Genomic DNA, 21,016 nt, shown 5'->3' on the forward strand with positions numbered 1-21,016 from the left:
TGGCAGGATCATAGCTCATTGCAGGCTTCAACTCTTGGGATCAAGCGATCCTCCCTCATCAGTCCTGCAAGTAGCTAGGAATACAGGCATGTGCCACCACACTCAACTAATTATGTCCAGGCTAGTCTCAACCTCCAGGTCTCAAGAGATCCTCCCACCTTGCTCCTCTCAAAGCACTGAGATTATAGGAGTGAGTCACTGTGCCTAGTCTTACAAAGGGTATTTTATTATTTATTTATTTACTCTTATTTTCAGACAGGGTCTCACTCTGTTGCCAGGCTGGAGTGCAGCAGCATGATCTTGGCTCACTGCAACCTCCATCTCCTGGGTTCAAATGATTCTCGTGTTTCAGCCTCCCGAGTAGCTGGAATGACAGGCATGCTCCACCATGCCCAGCTATTTTTGTATTTTTAGTAGAGAAGGGGTTTCACCATGTTGGCCAGGCTGGTCTCGAACTCCTGACCTCAAGTGATCCATCTGCTTTGGCCTCCCAAAGTGCTGGCATTACAGGTGTGAACCACTGCGCCCAGCCTACAAAAGATATTTTATTTTATTTATTATTATTATTATTTTTTTGAGACGGAGTTTTGCTCTTGTCGCCCAGGCTGGAGTGCAATGGCGCGATCTCAGCTCACTGCAACCTCTGCCTCCCGGGTTCAAGCAATTCTCCTGCCTCAGCTTCCCAAGTAGCTGGGATTATAGGCGCCCACCACCACGCCTGGCTAATTTTTTTTTTTTGAGATAGAGTCTCACTCTTTTGCCCAGGCTGGAGTGCAGTGGCACAGTCTCGGCTCACTGCAGCCTCTGCCTACCAGGGTCAAGCGATTCTCCTACCTCAGCCTCTCAAGTAGCTGGATTACAGGCCCACGCCACCATGTCCAGCTAATTTTGTGTGTGTGTGTGTGTTTTTAGTAGAGACGGGGTTTCACCATGCTGGCCAGGCTGGTCTCGAACTCCTGACCTCATGATCCGCCCACCTTGTCCTACCAAAGTGCTGGGATTATAGGTGTGAGCCACTGCATCTGGCCTAATTTTTGTATTTTAAGTAGAGATGGGGTTTCACCATGTTGGTCAGGCTGGTCTTGAACTCCTGACCTCAAGTGATCCACCTGCCTCAGCCTCCCAAAGTGCTGGGATTACAGACGCGATTACAGGCACACCTGGCCCTACAAAGGATATTTTAAATGATACAAATGAACAGCCAGATGAAGAGATACCTCCAGGCACATGGTTATGTTCTTATTTACCAACCAGAAGGCTCTCTGAGCCCTGTTTTTGGGTTTTTATGATGTCTTTATTATGGTGACACAATTAATCACATCATTCACTATTGGTGATCAACTCAACCTTCAGTTTTCTCTTCCCTCCCTGGCGCTGGGGACAGAGCTAAAAGTTTCAAAGCTCCAGTCACATGGTTGGTTCCCCTGGCAACTAGCCTCACATCCTGCGGTTTGTAGGAGCTTTCCGAAAATCACCTCAGTAACATAAACTTAGCTGTGGCGGAAAGGGGATGGTTATGAATAAGTAAAGACATTTCTTCCACCTTTCACTCTGGAACTCTTCTAGAGCTATTTTAAGAACTGAATACAAAAGGCCATTTTTTTTTTTTTTTTTTGAGATAGGGTCTCCTTCACTCTGTCACCCAGTGACAGTGGCACAATCTTGGCTCAATGCAGCCTCCACCCCCAGGTTCAAGCAATCCTCACACCACAGCCTCCTGAGTAGCTGGGACTACAGGTGCACGCCACCACATCTGGCTATTTTTTTGTATTTTTAGTAAAGATGGGTTTTCGCCATGTTGCCCAGACTGGTCTGAAACACCTGAACTCAAGCATCCACCTACCTTGGCCTCCCAAAGTACTGGGATTACAGATGTGAGCCCCAGCCCCCAGCCTTTTTTTGTTTGTTTGTTTTTTGTTTTTTGAGACAGAGTCTTACTCTGTCACCTAGGCTGGAGTGCAGTGGTGTCATCACAGCTCACTGCAACCTTGACTTCCCTGATCTCAGGTGATCCTCCCACCTCAGCCTCTCAAGTAGCTGAGACTGTAGGCACACACCCCTATGCCTGGCCAATTTTTGTATTTTTTGTAGAGATAGGATCTCACTGTGTTGCCCAGGCTGGTCTTGAACTCCTGGGCTCAAGCATCCTGCCTGCCTCAGCCTCCCAACGTGTGGGATTACAGGCAGCCCAAATATTTTAACAAAAGATACTCCAATTGCTCTAGTCGCTTAGGAAATTACAAGATTTTTAGCAACTGTGAGCCAGGAACCCTGGACAAAACGCAAATTATATATTTCACAATATCACAACTTTCTTTTCCACCAAAGTGGGGGGTGGTACTCAAAATGATACCCTCTCTCTGCAGTTTGACTCAATTATAACTTGGATATTCTCTAATTTTTGTATTTTTTGGAGAGACGGGTTGTGTCATGTTGGCCAGGCTGGTCTGGAACTCCTGGGCTCAAGTGATCCACCCACCTTGGCTTCCCAAAGTGCTAGGACGAGAGTCCTGAACATTTTTTCTCTATTCTGATGTCACAATCTCCAAAGTTATCTAAAACTTGCATTCAAGAGCACCTGTTAGAGCTTTAGAGCTGATTATAAAACCACCTTCTAAAGAGGACCAAGACAAGACAACAATTGTTTATGGATGACAAAGTTTTAGGGTAGCCATAGTTAAAGATGCAATTGACAAGGAAATCTGTTACTCTGTGGCACACAATAATTTAACATTACAATTATAATTATTACTGATAACATACACTAAGATATATCAGAATTACAAGAGTTTTCCATCATTTTGGAACACATACCAATAACATATATATACAGATATAGTCCAAAGAAAGCCATACCCCATTTTATATTTGACATTGCTTCCTCTATGATTTTTGTACCAAATAAGCCAAATTTCACGTTTACATTAGTATACTATTACTGTTAAACCCAATTCTTTTCTTTTCTTTTCTTTTCTTTTTTTTTTTTTTTGAGACGGAGTCTCGCTCTTTTGCTCAGGCTGGAGTGCAGTGGCACATCTCGGCTCACCGCAACCTCCGCCTCCCGGGTTCACACCATTCTCTTGCCTCAGCCTCCCAAGTAGCTGGGACTACAGGTGCCCGCCACCATGCCTGGCTAATTTTTTGTATTTTTTTTTAGTAGAGACAGGGTTTCACCATGTTAGCCAGGATGGTCTCGATCTCCTAACCTTGTGATCCGCCTGCCTCGGCCTCCCAAAGCGCTGGGATTACAGGCGTGAGCCACCACGCCCGGCCTAAACCCAATTCTTAATAAAACCTTATAGATATATTTACCCAATTTTATAGACATATTTACGCCAATGTTTGGCAATTTTTATAGTTTTTTATTACCCTTTACAATTTTTGTTGAAGAGCAGGTTAATGTTCTAAGAGAAACCCGTTGTGCTTTTAATATTCAATTTATAGAAAAACTGGATAATACCCAATTTAACTTTAGCCAATATGTTTACACACATAATTTCTTTTACAATCAACCTTCCACAACTTGCTTAAACTTTCAGCTTTATTTTATCTAAATCCATTAACCTTTTAATTTAGGCAAAAAAATCCACATTCCCATGCCTTCTTATAATCTTTTTACCAAAGGTGTACTCTACTTTACTTACACGCCTTGCATGTAAAACTGTTTTTTCCAGTAGTCTCAGTTACATGTTACAATATTGATTCTTAGCAACTTTTACTTTTGGTGAAAAACCTGATAAGTGATTTTAGTTATGTACCAGGTGGGGAGCCTAGGACATAGACAGAAGTGCAGATAAGGTCTGACTCATTCTAGCATCTAACTTCATGTGTCCCAGGCCTTCCCTAGCTGTAAAGCAGGCAAGTTGTACAGTTAAGAGTCATAATGGCATTTTATGAAGCATTCAGGAGGCCTAAACACCTTTAAATTGTACAGCATTTCTTGCATAAATTCCCTTTCATAAATTCTTTCATGACTTACACTCTGTGATAGGCCTTGACTTTCTGACTTGTCCTAAACATCCCTCTTTTTTAACAACCTGTCATTTTTCTTTAGGACAAGAATCTATCATACAAGATCCTTTTTTATATAAAATATCTTTAACCAAAAATACTTATTTATTTTTATAACTTTCTTTATGTCTCTTTTTTTTCTTTCTTTTTTTTTTTTTTGAGACAGAGTCTCACTCTGTTGCCCAGGCTGGAGTGCAGTGGCGTGATCTTGGCTCACTGCCCAGGTTCAAGCGATTCTCCTGCCTCAGCTTCCCGAATGGCTGGGATCACAGGCACCCTGCCACCACACCCGGCTAATTTTTTTTTTTTTTTTTTTTTGAGATGGAGTCTTGCTCTGTTGCCCAGGCTGGAGTGCAGTGATGCAGTCTCAGCTCACGGCAACCTCCGCCTCCCAGGTTCAAGCGATTTTCCTGCCTCAGCCTCCCTAGTAGCTGGGACTACAGGTGCACACCACCATGCCTAGCTAATTTTTGTATTTTTAGTAGAGATGGGGTTTCACTGTGTTGGCCAGGCTGGTCTCGAACTCCTGACCTCATGATCCGCCTGCCTCAGCCTCCCAAAGTGCTGGGATTACAGGCGTGAGCCACCGCGCCTGGCAGAATCCTAGGTTTTAAAAGGGGAGAATTATTGACGGGCATGGTGGCTCACGCCTGTAATCCCAGCACTTTGGGAGGCTGAGGCGGGCAGAGCCCAACCTAAGGTTGGGAGTTCGAGACCAGCCTGACCAACATGGAGAAACCCCGTGTCTACTAAAAATACAAAATTAGCCAGGCGTGGTGGCTCATGCCTGTAATCCCAGCTACTTGGGAGGCTGAGGCGGGAGAATCGCTTGAACTTGGGAGGCGGAGGTTGTGGTGAGAGGAGATCGCGCCACTGCACTCCAGCCTGGGCAACAAGAGAGAAACTGCCTCCAAAAAAAGAGAGAATTATTATGAGGCTAGACCATGTGATGCTTTTACAGTACACTTAACAATTTTTTTTCCCAAAGACATTTCTAAGTGTCTAAACCACACTTTTTCTTAAAAACCTGAGTAGCTTCTGTTGCAATAGCTATTTTTTTTAATTGTTGTTTTTGTTTTTTGAGACAGTCTCGCTCTGCCACCAGGGTTTGACCATGTTGGCCAGGATGGTCTCGATCTCTTGACCTCGTGATCCGCCCGCCTCGGCCTCCCAAAGTGCTGGGATTACAAGCGAGAGCCACCGCACCCGGCCGGAATCTATATTTTTTAATTTTTAATTTTTATTTTTGTGGAGGCGGGTTCTTACAATGTTGCCCAGGCTGGTGTGGAAATCCTGGCCTCAAGGGATCCTCCCGAAGTGCTGAGATTACAGGCTTGAGCCAACGTGCCCGGCCTTTAATTGTCTTAAAAGGAAGTAAATTCTGACACATGCTACAACATCGGGAAGATTGAGGACATTATGCTAAGTGAAATAAGCCAGTCGGAAAAGGACAAATACAGAATAATTCCACTTATATGAGGTACCCACAATGAAATTCATACAATCAAAAAGTCGCAAGAGTGGGTGTCAGGGGCTAAGGGTGAGCGGTAAATGGGATGTTATTCAATCGATAAAGAGTTTCAAATTTGCAAGATTAAATCAGTTCTAGAGATTGGTTTCACAATGTAACTACACTTAATACTACTGAATAGGCCACTTAAAAATGGACCTCGGGCAAAGAACAAATTCCTCTTACATGCAAATATCCCCGCCGGGAAAACCCACTCTGGGAAGCTAGCTCGGCTCAACCACGTGCCCTACTGCATGGCTGTCACTCAGGGGCGAGGGGGCGGGGCCACACAAACTGTCCAATCAGCATCGGTGTTGAAAAGGCGCTGGCACCCTAGCTCTGAATGCGCGTGTGAACATCCTTATTCTAGCGGTTCGCTAGGATTGCGTCCCAGCCTCGGACCGTCTGGGGCTCTGCATATGCTTTGTCGCACTGGGACCTGCAGGTAGTGAGGGATCCGTAGGGAGGACTCCTGGAGCCTCCGTAAGCCGAGAAATGGTGAGTGTGCGGGGCCGGGAGTCCCGAGACCTGAGGAGGGGACTTGTCGGAACCGGCTGTGGGAAGACCTGAGTCCCCCCTGGCGCAGCTGACCCGAGGGTGTCCCAGCAGCGTGGGGCTGGGCCGGCAGCTGGGACCTCAGGCGTCCTGTCCCGTCCCTGCGACTGCGGCCCCGGCCCCGGAGCCCTTTCCGGGCAGCTGGGCGCCCGCAGCCCCGCGTCTCCGAAGATTGCGCAGGGGCCACGGGAAAGTCATGAGGGATTCTCGTGCGTTTGAGAATCCATTTGGGTCAGAACATTAAGGTGAATCCACCTGTGAGAATTGAAGCCTGGAAGAGGGAACATTTTTTTGTAGCTAGGGGAGAGGAGGGCGTGTGGAGCTCCCAGAGTTCGTTCCTGTGGCTGCTCAGATGCCCCTGCTGTCATCACCAGGCACTGACCCACTGTCTGGGTTACCGTTCTCAAGTTTTGGAATTTGTTTTTGAGACGGTCTCGCAGCGTCGCCCAGGCTGAAGTGCAGTGGAGCCATCAAACCTCATCGCATCTCAAGCGATCCTCCCTCCTCAGCCTCCTGAGTAGCTGGGACTAAAGGCATCTGCCACTATTGGCTAATTTCAAATTTTTATTTTGCAGATACAGGGTCTTGCTATGTTGCTCATGCTAGTCTCGAACGCCTGGCTTTAAGGGATCCTCTTGCCTTGGCCTCCCAAAATGTTGGTAATATAGGCGTGACCATGCCTGGCCCTTGTGAATGTATTTACCTTTCGATTGTGAGTTTTCCATTTTAACGGTGGAGAAGCAATTCCTTATCTAAACAGATTAAAACGTTTGCGTTTCTTTCCCTTGGATTCCTTGATCAAATCACTTTTTTTGAGACAGAGTCTTTCTGTGTCGCCCAGGCCGGAGTGCAGTGACACCATCTTGGTTCACTGCAACCCCTGCCTCCCAGGTTGAAGCAATTCTTATGCCTCAGCCTCCTGAGTAGCTGGTATTACAGGCATGTGCCACCACACCCGGCCCATTTTTGTATTTTTAGTAGAGATGGGATTGCATTTCATTGACCAGGCTGTTCTCGAACTCCTGGCCTCAAGTGATCTGTCTGCCTCAGTCTTCTAAAGTGCTGGGATTACCGGTGTGAGCTGCTGCGCTGGCCCAAATCACCTTTTTTTTCTTCTTTTTCTTTTTTCTTTTTTTCTTTTGACAAAGTCTTGCTCTTTTGCCCAGGCTGGAGTGCAGTGGCATGATCTTGGCTCACTGCAACCTCTGCCTCCCAGGTTCAAGCAATTCTCCCTGCCTCAGCCTCCTGCGTAGCTGGGATTACAGTCACCTGCCACCACACCTGGCTGATTTTTGTATTTGTAGTAGAGATGGGGTTTCGCCAGGTTGGCCAGGCTGGTCTCAAACTCCTGACCTCAGGTGATCCACCCACCTCAGCCTCCCAAAGTGCTGGGATTGCAGGTGTGAGCCACCACGCCCAGCCCTGAAACCTTTTAATGCCACCAGTGCCATGGGTGAGGCCCATAACCTACGATTTGAGGTTCTCTGGAGGAAAAAATGTATTAATAAATATTAAGGTAGGAAGATAACCCTTCTGCCCGGAAGTATATCAAGTGACCACAGAAACAAAACAGAGAAAGATTAAAGAAGGAAGGGCACAAAAGAAAAAAAATGAAGCATTTTTCTAGGTTTTGACCTAATTGCAACTCCAAAATATAGTAAACGAATTATGCAACTAAAAAAAAAAGGCCGGACATGGTGGCCCACACCTGTTATCCAAACACTTTGTGAGGCCAAGACAGGCGGGTCAGGAGTTGGAGACCAGCCTGACCAACATGGAGAAACCCCTTCTCTACTAAAAATACAAAATCAACTGGGCGTGGTGGCGCATGGCTGTAATCCCAGCTACTAGGGAGCCTGAGGCAGGAGAATTTCTTGAACCCGGGAGGTGGAGGTTGCGGTGAGCCGAGATCACGCCCTTGCACTCCAGCCTGGACAACAAGAGCGAAACTCGGTCTCAAAAAAAAAAAAAAGAAAAGGACGCTGCATGTGCATGGCTTTCAGGCCTCTCCGACATTGATTCTGAATTTTATCATTTTTTAAATCATTCATATATATATATATATATTTCTGGTTTCAAACTCCTGGGCTCTAGCAGTCCTCCTGCCTTGGCCTCCCAAGGTGCTGGGATTACAGGAAAAAACCACCAGGCCCAGCCTAGTTCTGAATTAATTTTAACATCTCTGTAATGCACTAACTGACAATCATTCATGGGATTAATCAATCCTAGGAATCAGTTATATCTGGAGATCCCAGTAAATGTAAGCAAGGTACACTGATTGATTGATTGATGGATGGACTGATGGAGTCTTCTTGCTCTGTTGCCCAGGCGGGAGTGCTGAGACAGACTCTCACTCTGTCACCCAGGCGGAAGTGCAGTGGTGTGATCTCAGCTCACTGCAACCTCTGCCTACTGCTGTTGTTCCTGTTGGCACCCACAACATCATTTGGGCTTTTTTGATGTTCAGGAGGTAACACAGTCCTTTATAAAGATTCCTTAAGCCCATTTATGCTGTGACTTGCAAATTGGTCATCATTGCCTGGATATCGCTACCACAAAGGCTCTAGACACTGTTTAAATTGCCATACGGCAGGCACTCCTGTTAGTGCCTCCAGAGCACTATAGAGGCTTTTTTTTTTTTTTTTTTTTTCTGAGATTGAGTCTGGCTCTGTCTCCCAGGTTGGAGTGCAGTAGCGTAATCTCGGCTCACTGCAACCTCCGCCTCCCTGGTTCAAGCGATTCTCCTACCTCAGCCTCCAGAGTAGCTGGGATTACAGGTGTGCACCACCACACCCAGTTAATTTTTGTATTTTTAGTAGAGACGGGGTTTTACCGTATTGGCCAGGCTGGTCTCAAACTCCTGACCTCCGGTGATCTACCTGCCATGGCCTCCCAAAGTGCTGGGATTACAGGCATGAGTCACCATTCCTGGCCACTATAGTGGCTTTAGAAACCTCCTCTCATGCCTCTTGTAATTATCCATGATGACCATAAGTTGTCCATAGGGCTCTGATGCAACAAACAGCCCTTGACCCCACACTATATGCCATTAAAGCTGCAATGATCACCTTGTACTAGGTTATCCTGAACATTGAGGCTCTCCCAGGCCCTGAGCATGTGACTTTACTCAACTGCTCATTTTGCCATGGGTCCTGGAAACAGCAACCTACACAGACCACCTTTCAAAATTACAGAGCCAAATGTTAGCCTTCAGCATATCCTCTCTGTAGGAGTTGGGGTGGGAGGGTGGCTTCTTTTCTTACCTCCTTGCCAGATGTCATGGTGCTGGAGGAGGTCTACCTTGTCCTAGATCCTTTGCTACTGAGTGAATAGCAGTGGGGAGTGTGTAGACTTGATGGCTGACATGGCCACATTTGTACACGTTGGAGCTCTCGGTGAAGAGCTGCTGCTTTTTATCCCTTAATTAAAATGGACCTGATAAAGGACTGGATTCAAGGGGCAGCTCATCAGTTAGTCGTCTTAGCACTGGCCAACAATAAATCCCACCTGTACATGTTTACACACTCTTGAGTGATTGTCTAAGAGTTGCACCTTTGTAGTAAAAGAACTCTGGGAATATTAGGCTGGGTGTGGTGGCTCACACCTGTAATCCCAGCATTTTGGGACGCTGAGGCGGGTGGATCACTTGAGGTCAGGAGTTCGAGACCAGCCTGGCCAACATGGAGAAACCCTGTCTCTACTAAAAATACAAAAAAAATTAGCCAGGCGTGGTGGCTCGCGCCTGTAATCCCAGCTACTCAGGAGGCTGAGGCAGGAGAATTGCTTGAACCTGGGAGGCGGAGGTTGCAGTGAGCCGAGATTGCGCCACTGCACTTCAGCCTGGGCAACAGAGCGAGACTTCATCTCAAAGGGAAAACAAAAAAAACCCCACAAAACTCTGGGAATCTTTTTTTACCTCATGGTTAGCCATATAAGTCAAGATAATACACACCACTACACAGGGTAATCCCACAATCCAAGGCTCCACCTGGACACTCATATTCGTGCAAGAGTTCCAGAGGCTACTGATACTAATCAAAGCTCTTATTGCACTTCTCAAAATAGAGAGTGATGGGCTTCTGAACAAGGCATCCTGTGGAACTTCATCGCCTTTACCAGTCTCTGGCTCACAAAGCACCATAAAGGCTTACTAAAATAAAATTCATGAATTGAGTGGAAGGTTGTATGTTTCATTCATCAACCAGTCATGGTGTGAATTGTCATTATCCTGTCTTCATCGTTTTTCTTTTTCTAGTAGACTTTATTTTTGTAGAGCTATTTCAGACTTATAGAAAAATTGATGAGGAAGTGTAGTGTTCCCACTTGATCCCTCTGCCTCCACATAGTTTATCCTTTTTATATTTTGTATTACTTTAATACATCTGTTATAATTGATGTACCAATATTGATGCCTCAGACTCCACAATTTACATTAGGGCTGACTCTTATACAATCTATAGGTTTTGGCAAATGTATAATAACTGCTATTCATCATAGCTGCATCATGTAAGGACGCTTTCCCTCACCTAAATATCGCCTGTGCTTCTCCTATTCATTAATCCGTCCCTCTTCCCAAATTCTTGACAATCAGAAGCCTTTTTACTCTGTCATAATTTTATCTTTTCCTGAATGTCATCTTTGAAACTATACAGTATATAACCATTTAGATTGGCTTCTTTTACTTAATAATATATGTTCAAGTCAAGGTTCCTCCACATCTTATTATTTTTTTTTTAATTGAGATGGGGTCTCATCATAACACCCATGCTAGTCTTGAACTCCCGGACTCAAGTGACCCTCCTGCCTCAGTGCCCTGAGTAGCTGGTACTACAGGTGGGAGCCACCATACCTAGCCTCCATGTCTTTTCATGGCTTGATACCTGATTCTCCTGCCTCAGCCTCCCGAGTAGCTGAGATTATAGGCAAGCGCCACCACACTCAGCTAATTTTTGTATTTTTAGTAGAGACAGGGTTTCACCGTGTTGGCCAGGATAGTCTCGATCTCCTGACCTCATGGTCCGCCCTCCTTGGCTTCCCAAAGTGCTGGGATTACAGGCGTGAGCCACCGCGCCCGGCTGATACATGATTTCTTTTTATCATTCTATGGGTGAACCAGATGGTTTATCCATATGTCTATTGAGAGGTATCTTGGTTCACTCTAAGGTTAAGGTTTTGAATAAAACTATAAGCATTCATGTGCAAGTTTTGGCATGAACATAAGTTTTCAACTCTTTTGAGTAAATACCTAGGAGCATGATGGCTAGATTACAATTTAAGAGTGTGTTTTGCTTTCTAACTGTCTGCCTTTCAAAGTGGGAGTACCATTTTCCATTGCCAGCAGCAAATAATGATGATACTTACTGTTCTCTATCTTCATCATTTGGTGTTTTTAGTGTTTTAAAATTTAGCTATTTAGTGAGTGTGGTAATGTCTTACTCAGTTTTATTTATCTTAGTTTTTTTTTTTATTCCCTAATGCTGTGTGATGTCGAGCATGTTTTTTTGTTTTTTTTGTTTTTTTTGTTTTTTTTTTTGTGAGACGGAGTCTCGCTCTGTCACCCAGGCTGGAGTGCAGTGGCGTGATCTCGGTTCACTGCAAGCTCCGCCTCCCGGGTTCACGCCATTCTCCCGCCTCAGCCTCTCCAAGTAGCTGGGACTACAGGCGCCCGCCACCACGCCCGGCTAATTTTTTGTATTTTTTAGTAGAGACGGGGTTTCACCATGTTAGCCAGGATGGTCTCGATCTCCTGACCTCGTGATCCGCCCGCCTCGGCCTCCCAAAGTGCTGGGATTACAAGCGTGAGCCACCGCGCCCGGCCTTGAGCATGTTTTCATGTGCTTCTTTACCATCTCTAAATCTTCTTTGGTGATGTGTATGTTCATATCTTTTGCCCATTTTTAATTGGATTGTCTTCCTGTTACTGAGTTTTAATAGTTCTTTTAGTAGTTGGAATACCAGTCCTTTATCAGATAGGTGTTTTGCAAAGAATTTCTCCCTGTCTGTAGCTTGTCTTTTCATTTTCTTAACATTGTGTTTCCCAGAGCGGGACTTTTTTTTTGGGCGGTGGCGGGGATGGAGTCTCTGTCACTCAGGCTGGAGTGCAGTGGCGTGATCTCGGCTCACTGCAACATCAGCCTCTCAGGTTCAAGCGATTTATTCTACCTCAGCCTCCCAAGTAGCTGGGACTACGGGCATGCACCACCACGCCTGGCTAATTTTTGTATCTTTAGTAGAGACGGGGTTTCACCATGTCGGCCAGACTGGTCTCGAATTCCTGACCTCAAGTCATCCGCCCGCCTCGGCCTCCCAAAGAGTTGGGATTACAGGCATGAGCCACCGTGCCCGGCCCCAAAGCAGGACTTTTTTATTTTAATGAAGTCAAACTTACAATTTATGTTACGTTATAATTCATCATCAAACCCAAGGTCATCTAGATTTTCTATGTTATCCTCTAGGAGTCTTATTGTATTTTACAGTTACATCTTTGATCCATTTTCATTTAATTTTTCTTTTATTTAAAAAAAAATTTTTTTTTGAAGAAATAGAGATGGAGTGTTGTTATGTTGCCCAGATTGGTCTTGAACTCCTGGGCTGAAGTGATCCATTCCACCTTAGCCTCCCAAAGTGCTGGGATCACAGGCGTGAGCCACTACACCCAGCTGCCTTTGGTTCTTCATCAAAGCTCAGTTGACTATATTTATGTGGCTGTATAGGAAAGGAATTGGCCTTGTATGTTGAGCTTGTGTCCTTCAACCTTGCTCTTATTGGTTCCAGGAATTTTCTTTGTTGTGGATTTTTGAAATTCTCTACATACACAATCATGTCATATGCAGAAAGACAGCTTTAGTTCTTCCTTCTCAGTTGGTATATCTTTTATTTCTTTTTCTTTTTCTTAGTTTCACTGTTGTACAATGTTGAATAGAAATGGTGAGAGGGGCCAGGCGCGGTGGCTCATGCCTGTAATCCAGCACTTTAGGAGGCCGAGGCAGGGGTTGGGGGGATCATTGACGTCAAGAGTTCACGACCAGCCTGACCAACGTGGTGAAACCCCATCTCTACTAAAAATACACAAATTAGCCAGGCATGGTTGGGTGCACCTGTAATCCCAGCTACTCAGGAGGCTGAGGCAGGAAAATCTCTTGAACCTGGGAGGTGGAGGTTGTTACAGTGAGCTGAGGTGGCACCAGTGCACTCCAGCCTGGGCAACAGAGTGAAACTCCATCTCAAAGAAAAAAAAAACAAAAGGCCAGGCATGGTGGCTCATGCCTGTAATCCCAGCACTTTGGGAGGCCGAGGCGGGCGTATCACAAGGTCAGGAGTTCCAGACCAGCCTGGTCAATATGGTGAAACCCCGTCTCTACTAAAAATACAAAAAAATTAGCGGGGACGTGGTGGCACATGCCTGTAATCCCAGCTACTCCGGAGGCTGAGGCAGGAGAATTGCGTGAACCCAGGAGGCGGAGATTGCAGTGAGCCAAGATCATGCCAGTGCACTCCAGCCTGGGTGACAGAGCGAGACTCTGTCACTAAATAAATAAATAAATAAATGGTGAGAGTGTGAGAAGGGTCTTTCTTACCTTGTTCCTCATATTACTGGGAAAACATCTAGTTTTTCACATTAAGCATGATGTTAACCGCAGGTTTCTTGTATGTAGTTTCTCAAGAAGTTCCTCTTGCCCGATGCAGTGGCATGCACCTGTAGTCTTTGCTGCTTGGGAGGCCAAGGCAAGAAGATTGCTGGAGCCCACCAGTTTGAGGCTGTAGCAGTATGACGGCGCCTCTGAATAGCCAATATACTCCAGCCTGGGCAACTTAATGAGACCTGTCTCAAAAAAAAAAAAAGAAGAAATTCCCTTCTATTCCTAGTTTGCTATCATAAATGTTCAGTTTTGTGAAGTGCTTCTTCATTTTCCCCCTTTCGTCATATTAATAATCTTTGTCTTTTTGTTGTTAGTTGACTTGAGGAGACACTTTTCAGTTAATTATTGATATGTTCACAAGACCACCTTTTGGTTTTGTTGTTTTTTCTCTATTTATTTATTTATTTATTTATTTATTTTTGAGACAGAGTCTCGCTCTGTCACCCAGGCTGCAGTATGATGGTGTGACCTGGGCTCACTGCAACCTGTGCCTCCTGGGTTCAAGTGATTCTCCTGCCTCAGCCTCCAAAGTAGCTGGATTATAGGCCTGTGCCACCATGCCTGGCTAATTTTTGTATTTTAGAGTACATTAGAGAGTACTGCCAGGCGCGGTGGCTCACGCTTGTAATCCCAGCACTTTGGGAGGCCGAGGCGGGCGGATCACGAGGTCAGGAGATCGAGACCACAGTGAAACCTCGTCTCTACTAAAAATACAAAAAAATTAGCCGGGCGTAGTGGCGGGCGCCTGTAGTCCCAGCTACTCGGAGAAGCTGAGGCAGGAGAATGGCGTGAACCCGGGAGGCGGAGCTTGCAGTGAGCCGAGATCGTGCCACTGCACTCCAACCTGGGTGACACAGCGAGACTCCATCTCAAAAAAAAAAAAAGAGAGTATTTTTGTAATTTTGTATTTTGTATTTGTAGAGATGGGGTTTCACCATGTTGGCCAGGCTGGTCTCAAAGTCCTGACCTCAGGTGATCTGCCTGACTCAGCCTCCCAAAGCGCTGGGATTACAGGCGTGAGCCACCATGCCTGGCCTGTTATTAGTTTTTTAAGTTAGACATTGAGATTATTGATTACAGATCATTCTTTGGTGGTATATGTGTTCAGTCATATAAATTTCAGCCAGGCACTCCTTTTGCTGCATTCTACGTGTTTTGATAAGTTCTATTTTTATTTAATTCAAAATAATTTTTAATGTCTCTTGAGACTTTTCTCATCCATGCATTATTTAGAAGTTCAGGATTTAATCTCCAAATATTTGTGGGTTTTCAAGCTATCTTTCTGTTAGCAGTTCTGGATCTGAGAACATGTTTTGTATTCTCTAGTCTTTTAAATTTGCTAGGAAGTATTTTATTTACCAGAATGTGAGATATCTTGGTGACCATTCCATGTGAACTTGAGAAGAATGTATATTCTGCTGTTACTGAATGAATTATTCTGGTTTTCAATTAAGTCCAGTTGTTTTGATGGTGCTGTTCAATTTAATTATGTCCTTCCAGATTTCTGCCTGCTGGATCTCTAAATTAATGGTGGGGGTTATTGAAGTATACAGCTGTACCAGTGCATTCATGTATTTCTTCCTGCAGTTGTATTAGTGTTCCCCTCATATATTTTGCCACTCTGTGGTTATGTACGTACACAGTAAGGATTGCCTTGTCTTCTTGGTGAATTGACCCCTTTGTCAGTATGTAATGCCCTTCTATCACTGATATTTTCATGCTATGAAGTCAGCTTTTTCTGAAATTAGTAAGGCTGTGCCAGCTTTTAAAAAATTAGTGTTGGCCGGGCATGGTGGTTCACGCTTGTAATCCCAGCACTTTGGGAGGCCAAGGTGGGCACATCAGGAGGTCAGGAGTTTGAGACCAGCCTAACTAACGTGGTGAAACCCTGTCTCTACTAAAAATATAAAAATTGGCCAGGCATGGTGGCTCACACTTGTAATCCCAGCACTTTGGGAGGCAGGCGGATTGCCTGAGGACAGGAGTTTTGAGACCAGCCTGGCCAACATGGTGAAACCCTGCCTCTACTAAAAATACAAAAATTAGCCGGCATGGTGGCAGGCGCCTGCAATTCCAGCTACTCAGGAGGCTGAGGCAGGAGAATTGCTTGAACCCGGGAGGCAGAGGTTGTAGCGAGCCGAGATTGCGCCACTGCACTCCAGCCTGGGCAACAAGAACGAAACTTCGACTCAAAAAAAAAAAAAAAAAAAAAAACAAATTAGCCAGGCGTGGCGGTGCGCGCCTGTAATCCCAGCTACTCAGGAGACTGAGGCAGGAGAATCGCTTGAACCCGGTAGGTGGAGGTTGCAGTGAGCCAAGATTGTGCCACTGCACTCCAGCCTGGGTGACAGAGCGAGACTTTGTCTCAAAATAATAATAATAATTAGTGTTAGCATAGTATATCTTTCTCTATTCCTTTATTTTTAATATATCTTTGTGATATATTTATATATTATTACTTTTTATTATTATACTTTAAGTTCTAGGGTACATGTGCACAACGCGCAGGTTTGTTACATATGTATACATGTGCCATGTTGGTGTACTGTACCCATTAACTCGTCATTTACACTAGGTATATCTCCTGATGCTATCCCTCCCCCCTCCCCCCAATCTTTGTGATATATTTAAAGTGGATTTGTTGGCCTGGGTATGGTGGCTCGCACTTGTAATCCCAGCATTTTGGGAGGCTGAGGCAGGATGATTGCTTGAGGCCAGGAGTTTGAGACAAGCCTGGGCAACATAGTGAGACCCCATCTCTATAAAAAGAAACAACAAAATTATCAAGGGATGGTAGTGCACAACTGTAGTTCCAGCTACTCAGAGGCTGGGGTGTGAGAGTCCTTTGAGCCTAGGAGTTTGAGGTTACAGTCATCTGTCATCCCACAACTGCACTCCAGCCTGGGTGACAGAGCACGACCCTGTCTCTAAAAAACAAAAGAAAGTAAAAAATAGTGGATTTCTTGCAGACAACATATATTAGGTATTCTTTTTTCTTTTTCTTTTCTTTTTTTTTTTTTTTTTTTTTTTTTTTTTTGAGATGGAGTTTTACTCTTGTTGCCCAGGCTGGAGAGCCATGGCGCGATCTTGCCTCACTGCAATCTCTGCCTCCCAAGTTCAAATGATTCTCCTGCCTCGTGAGTAGCTGGGATTGCAGGCATGTGCCACTGCACCTGACTAATTTTGTATTTTTAGTAGAGACAGGGTTTCTCCATGTTGGTCAGGCTGGTCTTGAACTCCTGACCTCAAGAGGTCTTCCTGCCTTGGCCTCCCAAAGTGCTGGGATTATAGGCATGAGCCACGCCTGGCCAGGTATTCTTTTTTGTCCACTATGACAGTATCAGTGAGCTGAGATTGTGTCACTGCAATCCAGCCTAGGCAACAGAGTAAGACTCTGTCTCAAAAAAAAAGAAAAGAAATAAATTTGTGGTCTGATAATTCCAGCAGCTCTTTTATATCTCAGTCTGGTTCTGGTGCCTGCACTCTCTTCAAACCGTCTAAGTCTTTTAATATATCTTGTGATTTTTGTTGAAATCTGGGCATGGTGTTGAAAAGGAACTGAGACAAACAGGCTTTAAATGTGAGGATTTAGTTTATCCTATTGATTTTAGGCTGTGTTTACTATTTTCAGTAGCTGTAGGTGTCAGATAAAATTGCCTTTGGTGTCCCTGGTTTTCTGTGTTCTGTCATTTTTGGGGTTCTCTAGAGATTTCTTCAATTGTGAAACATGCAGAAATAAATAGAATATCGTTTCATTGTATCCTACTATTTTATTTTATTTTATTTTATTTTATTTTATTTTATTTTTCGAGGTGGAGTTTCGCTCTGTTGCCCAGGCTGGAGTGCAGGGGCGCGATCTTGGCTCACTGCAACCTCTGCCTCCGGGTTTAAGCGATTCTCCTCCCTCGTAGCAGGGATTACAGGTGCCCACCACACCCGGCAAATTTTTGTATTTTTAGTAGAGATGGGGTTTTGCTATGTTAGCCAGGCTGGTCTCAAACTCCTGACCTCAAGTGATCTGCCTGCCCCCAACCTCCCAAAGTGCTGGGATTACAGGCGTGAGCCACCACACCTGGCCTGTTCTACTGTTTTAAAACAAAAACCCAGGCTAAGAGTGGTGACTCATTCCTATAATCCTAGCACTTTGGGAGGCCGAGGCAAGCAAATTACTTAAGGTAGGAGTTCGAGACCATCCTGGCCAACATGAAGAAACACCTCGTCTACTAAAAATACAAAAATTAGCTGGGTGTGGTTGCACATGCCTGTAATCCCAGCTACTCGGTTGGCTGAGGCAGGAGAATTGCTTGAACGCTGGAGGCAGGGGTTGCAGTGAGCCAAGATTGCACCACTGCACTCCAGCCTGGGTGACAGAGCAAGACTGGGTCTCAAAATAAAAACAAAACTCTAATGTCACACTGTTACCAGTGGCTGGAGTGGAAACATGATATAATCCTATGAATCATCTGTCTTCTGGTGAGCCTGTGCCCCTGAGCCATGATGTTCTGTGCTATGATAAGAAAGACATTTGGTCTTTGTGTGTGGTTCCTAGTACAGAGTTCCTAAATCTCTTGGAATTTCATGAGCGATAAGCGTAATGGAGCCTCTTGTTGTAAATAAATGACTATTGGAAGGAATGCCTACCTAACTTCAGGGTGGGGATTGACATCCCGAAAAACACCCAGTCTTGATCTTCCTCTAGCCCTAGCCCCCAAAGTCGGGGGAGAGAAAAAGGGCTGGAGGTTTAGTGCTTGGACTCCTGACCTCAAGTGATCTGCCCACCTCTGCCTCCCAAAGTGCTGGGATTATAGGCGTGAGCCACCCCACCTGGCCTTTGACTGCTCACAGCTTTAAAACCTCATTCCTTGGTTTCCACTGTGTACCCCACATATGGATGTGGTAGGAAGAAAGCCTGGGTCACCCTCATTTGGTGCTGGCAACAGAGCCAATTCACATCAGCCTCCACCTGTATGCTTGAACTCACACTTGCCCACTCCCTAATGTCAGTAAAAATCCTCAGCCAGACTCTTTTTCTTGCTCTCTGAAGCCATTTCACAAGTGCTTGAGAGTTACACAGAGTTGCCTGAGATCTCAAGCATGCAAGTAATAAACCTTTATGAGTACAGGGGTTTTATAGAGGTCCAAGTTGCTGTGCTTTCTTTCCAATAACCTCCTAGACCCATGAAATGAGACAGAAAGGGAAAACTGAACCTATGATAAATATTACACAAACACATTGAAATTAATACTAATGCAAAAGAATATTTTCATTCAGCCACCTGGATTTGCTTGGTTCTAATGGCCTGAGATCCTTCAGGGCAACATGGCCAGTGACTTCTGGCTTTTCACAGACTTCCTGATCTCTCATGTTGTTTATGAAAAAGAAAAATACAGTTTTTCATCCTTAATGGGAGATGTGCAGCTTATAGTCTAAAGGGTGTATTCATTTATTAAAATCTCATCCAGATTCGACCCCAATCGAATCTATCACTCAGTTTCATGAAATGCTGAGTGATATGGTATGTAATAAGGTACAAAATGAAAGCGTTTTTCTCACAAGGAATTGATGATCTTACAATTTGTTTCATTTGTATAGCATTTCTCTCATATCTCCTAGATGGTCTTGGGCCTGCATTTAAAGAACAATAAGGTGGCCGGGCGCAGTGGCTTATGCCTGTAATCCCAGCACTTTGGGAGGCCGAGGGGGGGCGAATCAAGAGGTCAGGAGATCAAGACCATCCTGGCTAACATGGTGAAACCCCATCTCTACTAAAAATACAAAAAATTAGCCGGGCATGGTGGCACGCGCCTGTAGTCCCAGCTACTCAGGAGGCTGGGGCAGGATAATCACTTGAACCTGGGAGGAGGAGGTTGCAGTGAGCCAAGATCGCACCACTGCACTCCAGCCTGAGCGACAGAGCAAGACTCCATCTCAAAAAAAAAAAAAAAAAAGAAAAGAACAATAAGGCTTCAAGTGATCACAGTTAAAATATAGAAATAATAGCCGGGCGCGGTGGCTCACACCTGTAATCCCAGCACTTTGGGAGGCCGAGGCGGGTGGATCATGAGGTCAGGAGATCGAAACCATCCTGGCTAACACCGTGAAACCCCATCTCTACTAAAAATACAAAAAATTAGCTGGGCATGGTGGCAGGCGCCTGTAGTCCCAGCTACTCGGGAGGCTGAGGCAGGAGAATGGTGTGAACCCAGGAGGCAGGGCTTTCAGTGAGCCAAGATAGCGCCACTGCACTCCAGCCTGGGCGACAGGGCAAGACTCTGTTTCAAATATGTATATATTCAATATATTGAATATATATATACAGAGAGAGAGAAATAATTTTTGTATGTTCACGATAGTGTTAAATTTGTGAGGAAGTGAGTGTGGAAAGAGTCAAGAGTTCTGACAACCAAGTTATACCACTAAACCGAGACTACAGGATTATATGGAATTTCTCAGGAATTCTGAGAATGGATCCTCACTACTGCAAATCTCTCCCTTCCTCCTAAACACACATGGGGGATGTTTTAGGACTCCATCTCCCTTGAGGATGTGGCTGTGAACTTCACCCTGGAGGAGTGGGCTTTGCTGGATCCTGGTCAGAGGAATATCTACAGAGATGTGATGCGGGCAACCTTCAAGAACCTGGCCTGTATAGGTAAGGGTGACATAATTTATCTACTTAATTAAGGAGAGAACAGGTGTTTCTTGCACAACAACTGTGTTCCAAGGTTTAAAATGTGGGAAGGGGCCAGGCACGGTGGCTTGTGCCTGTAATCCCAGCGCTTTGGGAGGCTGAGGTGGGTGGATTACGAGGTCAGGAGTCTGAGACCAGCCTGACCAACATGGTGAAACCCCGTCTCTACTAAAAATATAAAAAACTAGCCAGGCCTGGTGGCAGGTGCCTGTAATCCTGGCTACTTGGGAGGCTGAGGCAGGAGAATTGCTTGAACCCGGGAGGCCAAGGTTGCAGTGAGCTGAGACCGTGCCACTGCACTCCAGCCTGGGCAACAGCGAGACTCTGTCTCAAAAAAAAAAAAAAAAAAAAAAAAAAATGTAGGAACAGAATACTTTAGTAAGTAGACCAGACAGGGTCATAGCTAATCAATAGCTAATCATAGATCTTAGAGTGTTATAATTTTCTGTAATTTCCAATAATTTATAGTGAGTTCTCTGGGCTTGTATTTTAGGAGAAAAATGGAAAGACCAGGATATTGAAGATGACTACAAAAACCAGGGAAGAAATCTAAGGTGAGTTGCATTCACGAATAATTATATAGCCCCTGAGAGAATCTTAGTATTTCA

At 45.0% G+C, this 21,016-nt stretch overlaps 1 protein-coding gene across 2 annotated transcripts in view; it reads left to right on the forward strand.

Annotated features, from left to right (window-relative positions):
* Positions 1–21,016, forward strand: part of ZNF490 (zinc finger protein 490) — a 42,725-nt gene that overhangs the window by 5,697 nt on the left and 16,012 nt on the right. For both annotated transcript variants that reach the window (XR_004032009.1, XM_003275786.3), the window contains exons 3-4: positions 20,243–20,369; positions 20,902–20,962. Coding sequence is in view for 1 of the 2 variants with exons in the window: in XM_003275786.3 (XP_003275834.1) it covers positions 20,243–20,369; positions 20,902–20,962 (188 nt within the window). In the remaining variant the exon portion in view is untranslated. The remainder of the gene's footprint in view (positions 1–20,242; positions 20,370–20,901; positions 20,963–21,016) is intronic.

Source organism: Nomascus leucogenys, chromosome 10 (assembly GCF_006542625.1).
Source record: "Nomascus leucogenys isolate Asia chromosome 10, Asia_NLE_v1, whole genome shotgun sequence".
Taxonomy (NCBI): domain Eukaryota; kingdom Metazoa; phylum Chordata; class Mammalia; order Primates; family Hylobatidae; genus Nomascus; species Nomascus leucogenys.